The sequence below is a fragment of the Branchiostoma floridae genome, chromosome 3 (genome assembly GCF_000003815.2).
Source record: "Branchiostoma floridae strain S238N-H82 chromosome 3, Bfl_VNyyK, whole genome shotgun sequence".
NCBI classification, from domain to species: domain Eukaryota; kingdom Metazoa; phylum Chordata; class Leptocardii; order Amphioxiformes; family Branchiostomatidae; genus Branchiostoma; species Branchiostoma floridae.
This window is the reverse complement of record NC_049981.1, coordinates 1,980,964-1,989,933: the sequence shown is the minus strand read 5'-3', so window position 1 is coordinate 1,989,933 and position 8,970 is coordinate 1,980,964. Positions and strand designations below refer to the sequence as shown.

The 8,970-nt window shown below is 41.2% G+C and overlaps 1 protein-coding gene across 1 annotated transcript in view; it reads left to right on the top strand.

Moving 5' to 3' along the window:
• The first annotated feature begins 6,459 nt into the window (after positions 1–6,459).
• Positions 6,460–8,970, top strand: part of LOC118411052 — a 52,647-nt gene continuing 50,136 nt past the window's right edge. Inside the window, exons 1-5 of the mRNA XM_035813056.1 lie at positions 6,460–7,147; positions 7,403–7,582; positions 7,898–7,985; positions 8,163–8,340; positions 8,904–8,969. Of these exons, the coding sequence (XP_035668949.1) occupies positions 6,646–7,147; positions 7,403–7,582; positions 7,898–7,985; positions 8,163–8,340; positions 8,904–8,969 (1,014 nt within the window). The 5' untranslated portion in view covers positions 6,460–6,645. The remainder of the gene's footprint in view (positions 7,148–7,402; positions 7,583–7,897; positions 7,986–8,162; positions 8,341–8,903; position 8,970) is intronic.

Below are 8,970 nucleotides of genomic sequence, written 5' to 3'. Positions count from 1 at the left end.
TCGGCCCTATGAAGACAATAACAATAGCAATACTGTAAATGCATTTAAGTTCGCGGGGATTTAATTTCGCAGTAGCGGGGAAAAGGACTTTTCGCGGTGGTTTTAATTTCACGGTAACGCCATAGACTGCAATCTAATACCATAATAGAAAAATGTTCGCGGAAGTTTTTAAGTTCGCGGTGAAGTGGTCACTGCGAAAACCACGAACATTAACCCACCGCGAACATTTCTGCATTTATAGTATACCCTAGCCTCTTCAGCCAAATGCAGAACGAATACTATCTGCTCCAATCCATATACACGACGAGTTACAGACACGTGATCTTATTAACACGTGATCTTGTGGATACGTGTCGTCAGCAATTGGTCAAACGTACCAGGAAGTTTATAACGACCACCGTCTCTATTCAATGATCCTTGTGTACTTATGTGTCGGAAGAAGGTTTGTACTATGATTACTACCAACACAGATGAGCTTTCATGAGAAAGAATGAAAAAATCGTTTCTGCATCAGTTGATAGGCCTCCACAACCAGGACTTGTGACTAGAGTGACTAATAGACACTAGCTAGAACCTCCGATTTTATTCTCTATGCAGATCTTTCAATAACTAGATTTTAATGTTTAATATACAATGTACATGAAAAAGATGTTAGCAGACAACTGAAGTCTTTGTATGTGTTTGTGAATCTGGCTGCAACGCACTAAATAATTCATTTTTCATTCAATACGCATGTATCAACGCCAGTACGAATGCATGCAACAACAAAATTTCATGCTGTTTACATATGTAACGTTAGCGGTCTAGAAAATTGACATTGAAACGTTTGCGGATTTTAAAGCGCCCCCTGTTGGTTGATAGAAAAACTGCTACTACTAACCGCGGACTAACGATGTCTTCATTTCTGACACCATGCGAATTTACGGAGAAGTCGTTTTGATGTAGATAAACATTACGTTGCAAATTTTAAGACACTCGATACCGCAATCAGATTTTAATATATGTTCAGCTTTGGCAACACTCTCAATGCGTAAATGCGTAAGGTTGTTTTTTTATGAGTGACATTACTATTGTAACAAAATATTAGATATTCGTGTTTGCTAGCCTAAATCATTCCGTAAGAATTTTAAGATTTTCTTTTGTATTTCTATTTTGTGGATTGTTAAGAAAGTCACTGAACTTTTGTAATTGTCAATATAATAAAGAATCTTTTGCTACGATTTCAATGTGTCAACTGAACTACTACTGAAATACTTAATGTATCATATTGACAAGTTCACAACATCCTTGAAATGGATTGTAAAAAAATATATCACAAACGTTCAGGTGACCACGTACGGTCAGGGTCAACTAAGGACAACTTAGTTTATTCCATATATGGTCCTAATAGTAGTGACATATAGAATTCCGTGGAAAGAAATGGCTGATTGCGTAATGTTATGTTTCACCATCAATATATATATAAGGGTGGGGACTGGTACTTTTGTACCGGAAAAAAAGTTGTTTTTCTTCTTGGACCAGTAAAAAATGGACCTGAAAAAAATCAGTGGACCGAATTTGGGTTCTGTTAAAAAAGAATGGACATATTGTATAGGAAGGCGTCATGTTTTGGAGTTATCCAGTCTAAGAAAGTCACAAGAGCGAAGTAGAGTCATTTCTATACAAAGTCTTGCAGTCAAACAAACAGAGGCAGTTAGCGTTGTTATGAAGATGGGATTTTAAAGCGCCAGCGGATGTCAGATATTCCACCAAACGAATCTTCGTTATAGAGAAATGCACCATTGTTTTGAGTATCACCCAGTCAAAAGTTTTCACAGACAATTAGGTCCGGACCTGGACCTGAAGTTGAAAATGTCCCTGAATTTTCTTAACCGGTGCCTTGTCCTGCACATGAATGTTTGAAACCCGCACAGAATGTAACAAAATATACCAGAAGCGTTCTATGGGACCCACTGGTTCTACCACTGACCGCGCACTGCCAGGGTCAACTAAGGACAACTCGCGATGCAGATACGGTCAGGGTCAACTAAGGACACCCGAGTTTCTTCCAAATAAGGTTATGTTACTCAACAACTGTTGAAAACATCAACCAATGATGGATAAGCCGGGCATCCATAAGAACAGCATACAGAAAACCGTTACTGTGAAAATTCTTTCCATAGATTTTTGTCAAAACAGCTTGAAATTTTCTTCATTTGAAGAAAGTTGTAAGACAGCGAAGACTCGAAGATGGCGAAGACAGCGAAGATGGCGACGGCCGTTGTTCGCCGTGAACTTGGACACAATGTTGCTTATCCTATCCTGAGGCCACTGTCAAGGTTACGGAGACAGGCTTCACTCTGCTTGATTATGAAGTCAGTGATTTCAAGATCGTCAACGTTAACGTCCATCTTCAATCTTTTGTAAGTAGCATGTCTCCAATGTTTGTTTTCTTTCTATGACCACTTCTGCGGCCGATTTGAATAAATAACTTGAAAAAAGGTTCAAACAAACTCTGATTCAGATCTCTGATTCGTCTTTTCTACGAGGTAAGCAATGGCGGAATGTTAAAACGATGACAATAGAGCTTTGGATGGGGAATTGTTCTGACTTGCACATAAGGGTGGAAAAAGGCAACTCTGACAAAGAAAGCGTTAAGTCAGGCGTTGCGATTTCAAAATTATATTTCAATCCTGACATCTGACCCAAGGCCTGACGTTTTCAAAACCCCTTCCTTGCTGATAGAACAATCCTTGCTTTTGATCAATATTTATTTTACATTTTAATTGAACCAACCTTTTAAATCGGTCTTTATATGTGACGGACGGCCACTCTCACGAGTATGGCAAGTCTAATGGTTTGCAGTCCTATTTTGACGGGCCTTTATATGTATTAGCTTTATATAATACATACGTGCGTGTATAATAATAATTGTGCGTGTACGAACTGCCTACATTACAGACAGGGATACGTCACTTTCGTCAACATTCTGTTATGAATGAACAAGAAATTGTGACAAGACACAGAGGTGATTCACTCAGCAAGTATCATTATAAACTCTGGAAAGACAACTGCACAGCATTTGAGCTGGGCAATGGTAATCTTTATAGTTACGATGCAGTGCCGTATTTTAAACTGTAAATTGTATAACGTTATTATAAAGTCAAAAGTCAATATTGAACAGTTCAATAGGTGCGTCAGTCAAATCTAAAACCTTTGGTTTCTATAATTTTATACTGTTTTAGTGTTTACCATTATTTGTATGTAATTTTTTGTCACTTGCAATTAGCCCTCGGGCAAGAATATGCAATAAAGTTATTATTATGATCTTTGATTGGGTTGAGGTAGAATATTTCTGTTAGTTTCTTTTTTACTTCTACGGGTAGTTTGTTATGGCAATTGTAATGACGTGAACTCTACCAAAGAAGTGTACCTTGAAGGGTGTAGAAGACTTCATGTCTATTTTACATTCAGAAAAAGCTGTAGTACTACCATAGGCGGTAGGCCATTGAGTTTTTGTTGAAATCAGTATTAGTTTGCTGTAATAAAAATCTGACTCCGCGGAAAGCTTCCCGAGAATCGTACACTTATTACACACGTGGTGTACTCGGTCCACGGAAAGATTCCCGAGAATCGTACACTTACACACACTGGGTACTCGGTCCACGGAAAGATTCCCGAGAATCGTACACTTACACACACTGGGTACTCGGTCCACGGAAAGATTCCCAAAAATCGTACACTTACACATACTGGGTACTCGGTCCACGGAAAGATTCCCGAGAATCGTGCACTTACACACACTGGGTACTCGGTCCACGGAAAGATTCCCGAATCGTACACTTAGCGGTTACACATACACGCTGTCCATTCCAAAGAATCACACATACGAACGCTTGCCGAAATCACCCGAAGTTTGCCGAACACCGACTTCCGAACGCTTTGGTGTTAAGAACAATAATGAATAGGTAGGAAACGCCGTTTCAAAAGCCCTTGTTTTCGGCGAAATACCGCAATGAAATAAAACAAATTGATACTACTTATCATCTAGGTGTTACTTACTAGCCATGTGAGATTTCTTAGGACACAACATCTAATAATAAAGAAAATATGCAGCATTTTGTAAAGTCCGATTTCCGGGGAACAGCGTTACCAGCAGTACCATATCTAGCCGGTAGGGTCGCTGCTGCACAAGACGATTACATCATTGCTAGCCAATCAGACGCGAGACTCAGAAAAGTTCCCGCGAAAGTTTCAGTGAACCAAGTACACCGCGTGTATGATTGTGTATGATTCTCAGGATTCTTTCAGTGGACTGAGTGCACGGTGTATGTTAGTGTTATGATTCTCGGAATTCTTTCAGTGAACAAGACACAGAGTGTGTTAGTGTATGATTCTCGGGAATATTTCAGTGGACCGAGTACACTGTGTGTTTGGTAGTCAGTGTATGATTGATTCTCGTGAATCTCTGTGGAACGAGTACACGCTGTTTGAGTTCATAGAGTCTTATTTTAGTACGACAAAGTACATGTAATACTGATTTCAACAAATACTCGATGGCCTATTGCCTTTTGTCAAACCAGCCACGCCGAAAACTAGTCTAGTATTCTCACGTAAAAGCCGAGAAGCCCCAGATCCACCATAGAACCATGGTTCTAAGTCACTTTTCCTGCTGCCACCCCTATTGGTAACGCTCTTTCCGGATAGTATTTCCTACCCAGTCATCTTTATGTAGTTAGAGAAGTTAGCCCCCTTGGCGGTTCATCGGTTCGAGCAGGGCTTCGCGAACGCGTTCGAGCAAACTGCGAAACTGTTCTACTCCCGTCGGCCTTAGCGCGAACTATCCCCGTGATCTAGAACGACGCAGCAAACGGAGCTCGGCGTACACAGTGCGTCTTTCAAGCTCAGCATGCTTGTTTATTATTTGATTCAATGGACTGAGTACACAGTACGGTAGTACTGTATACAGTGTGTGTTGAGTGTATACGTAAAAATAAAGCAACAGCGATTTCGACAAAAACTCGATGGCCTATCGCCCATGGTACTACGAGAAAAGACCTCCTTTGAACGGATTCGAACACATGGGAACGTAAAGTGGCGAAAGCGGCCCGCGCCAGAAGCACGTTCTTAGAACGCCGGCAACGGTGACTTTCGAACGTGTCTGGTTGCCATGCCAAGATTCCACCCATTTGAAACTGTTCCTTTTTTTTTGTTTCGCGGGAGTTTCCATAGTGATCCCGATGCTGTTGTTTTGTAGTCCATATGAAATGGTTTCATAGCCTGGGTACCATCCGGAAAGTAGTTCGCTCTGGCGTTCATTATTTACTATATACAGCCGCTTCTAGCTCTGACATTCATTATACACTATATACAGTCGCTTCTCTGTGTTTCCGTCTGGGAACGCGGACCATGTTAACTTCTGGAATCGTCCAAATTCTGGAAGCAGGCGCTGATTGGTCCCCACATACGAGAGCTCTAGAACCTATTCCTTGATTCGCTTATTAACTGACGTTAGCACCAGACGGTTTGAATGCGCACGTCTCCAGACGGATAGCAGAAGCGAACATAGGAGCGAACTACTATCCGGATGGTACCCAGGCTAATGGTTTCACTCATTTCATGGGGTTTGTCCACAATGCAAAGTCATCGGGAGAGTGAGAATTTCTTACGCAGACTACGCTAGCCCATACGGACTTGATTACATGGATGATCAGATGATGCATAAATTTTCGGCCGTGTCCAAATAAAAGAACTTGTTACCAGAACTATAAATCACATGACTTGATCTACGTATTCTGATTATCATATCATATCATATCATATCATATCACATCATCGGATAGGAGGCAGTTTGCCTGTGAAATCCGATTATCTTCTTTGTAATTCTAGATGATATTTGCCTTATTTAGAAACGATAAGAAAATCTATTTGAGATGCCCAAACTTGAGCCGTAAGTTTGATGAACTTTTCCAAACACCTATTGAAATCTGCAACTTTACGCCATGGGTATCGTCGCAGTTTTCATTATCGGGAATAAACCGATCGCGATCCCATCAAATTTACAAGAGGAAATTGGCATTAATTCAAAATTACATTTTAGCGTTAGACTTAAGGCTAGAGTCGTTGCTTACTATACTGTTTACCAATGCGTTTTTTTTGTCACTTGCAATTAGCCATAGGGCAAGAATTTGAAATAAACTGTTGTTTTTGTTTATATCTATTCTGACTTGTACTTGGAGAAACCTGTAGATGTGGATAAAAAAACAGTGTGTAGAGCCTAACACTTAAGGTCATTTTTTTTTCAATTCCTCAATTAAAATTCTTTGTTGCACCACGGGCAGTTATCTCAAATACAGTCAAACCTGTATAAGCGGCCACCTTTGCAGAGCGACCACCTGGCCTATGCGGTCACTTTGTTCTTGAAGGGCCGCTTGACAGGTTTGACTGTAGCGTTATAGTGTAAGCGGTAACGTTACCTTACTTCTCTTAGAAAATAACGCGGTCTGTGGTGTCCTGCGGTTCGGCTTTACACTTGTCACGTTTTCTTTACGCTTGTATAGTTCTAATTCTTACGTAAGAAATCACGTTAGGTTCGAGAACACGATTTCGAATGCATCGAATGCTCAAACATCTGTTCAAATGTGGAGCAACATTTGTTGAGCGAAAATGGCGCAGGTCCGGACCGACCGGGATGGGGGACAACTACCGACCCCATCCGATGGAGCCGCTCCGGTCCACCCAACCGACCGCCCGGAGGAAAAGAGGAAGCTACTTCGGACTTACATTTACCCTATGACCAATGCGTCCCGAGTATGGGAGGCGATCATTGCGATAACATGTGTGGCGACGGCTTGCATCGGCACTTTCAAGGTATCGTTTGAGTCCAGACACACAGAGCTATGGGTCCTCACGTACATCTTCGACGCATTGTACCTCTCGGACATCGTACTACAATTCTTCTACGTGTACTTTGACTACGGGGTTCCGGTGACCGACCTCAAGCTCATCAGACGGCGGTACATGAGACGAACGTTTGCCGTCGACCTTCTTTCCCTCTTGCCGATAGAACTGATTGCCTTTGGAGTTCCAGGGGAGTCGTTTTGGAAAATGATGGCATTGTTTCAACTGAATCGTCTTCTGAGGATGTATAGAGTTCAGACTTTCTTCGGTAAGTGCGTTTCATATCACAATAGTGCCTCATCTACTAGAATGAAATAGAACAGCGTGTGTTGTGCAGAAAAAAAAAAATCAGCATTATGTGTACGTACGTTTGTGAATGTTAAACATTCAGGTGAACAATACTGTATTCCAATACAATTTAATCTCTACAAAAACGGAGAATTACTTTCTAGTTCTATGTACTTGTATTCAACACACTTTCAACACGCCCTTCACTACAGTATATGTCTCTGTTCTGTATCAGACATATTGGAGATGGAGCTCGGCTTGAAGACGGAGTATATCCGCACTATGAAGTACACGGCGGTGTCCTGGCTGTGTCTACACCTCATGGCCTGCGGATGGTTCGCGCTGGGATGTACGGGCAAGCACTGGGGCATGCAGGAAGAGTGTGAACACGAAACATGGACTGAGCCGAATGAACGTACGTACCATAATCATTATAAACAAACAAACAAACAAAATCATAAGATGTTGATTTGATTATTTGGATATGACATCCATGACGACAATCTAAAATCTCCAAAATATATACTTTATTTTCCAACATCATGCATTTCTTCACATTACCTATGGGTCCTTGCCTGACGAGTTAGACTTACCCTCCGTATCATATACCCTGCATATCAAACTTTGGAAATACAAACGTGTGAAGGATGATACATCTACCATCATTAATTTGCAATATCGTTGCTAAGGCCGTTTTTACAAGTACAGTATATTGTTTGTTTTTGTACAGGTGCAGACATTCTGTTTCCGAACAACGACACCGGCTACGAATATGTAATTTCCATGTACTGGGCCACAGCAACGTCCACCTCTACAGGGTAGGAACTAGACAGCTGTGTTTGAACTTTTGTTTCGTTTAAAGTGTTTATGACACCAGAGTACAACATTTTCTTATTATCTGTGACAAGAATGATATCATTCAGTGAACATTAAAGTTTAGCCTTCACATGCGGATACGATTTACATGTCATTGTCTTTTCTTTTCTTTCTTGCAGATACGGTGACATCCACGCCAAGTCGTTGAGTGAAAAGGCGTACTCTATCGCAGCCATGTTGGCGGGTGTAGCGGTGTTTTTCGGGATGATTCTCGGCGGCATGACTTCAATGCTGACCAATATGGACTCCCAACGCGCCCAGTTCACACATCGCCTCGATACCATCAAACAATATTTGGTATGTGCTAAGCTGACATTTTCACATATTGCTGTACAGTTCAATCTTCATATCCATTTAATTGTATCATGATTTGTAAATTTCGACGGGGGAAGAGTTTGTATAAGCCACATGGCTCCCCCCCCCCCTGCACGTTCTGTTGTTTTCTATAATTTTCTGTATGTTATCATTTTTGAAAGTGCAGAATAAAATCAATCAATCAGTTCGAGTATACAAAAAATCCTTGTTCTAACTATGTTGAGATACGTAGAAACTACGCCAAGTTGGAATTTGGACGGTATTCCAGACGTGGTTTGCACGGGCGTTCAACCAATCAGATATTGAGTAACGCGTACAAACGAAGCTTGACACTTCTCTTCCTGTCGTAGACTCCAGCTCCGTTGAAAGGCTGGCACACATTTCATCGGGCACTGCTTTTCAGGGAACCTGGGTACACACATAAGTACAAATTGCAATATTTACGTACCACAGTTCCGTACCACAGTTGTTGCCCTGTCCATATCTCTATTGATTTGATTGATGTTTTGCTTTGTTTTGTTTTGTTTCGTTTTGTCATCTTGAAGATTGAGGAGGACATCCCCGAGACGCAGCAGCGACAGATCATAAAGTACTACAAGTATTTCTGGACCC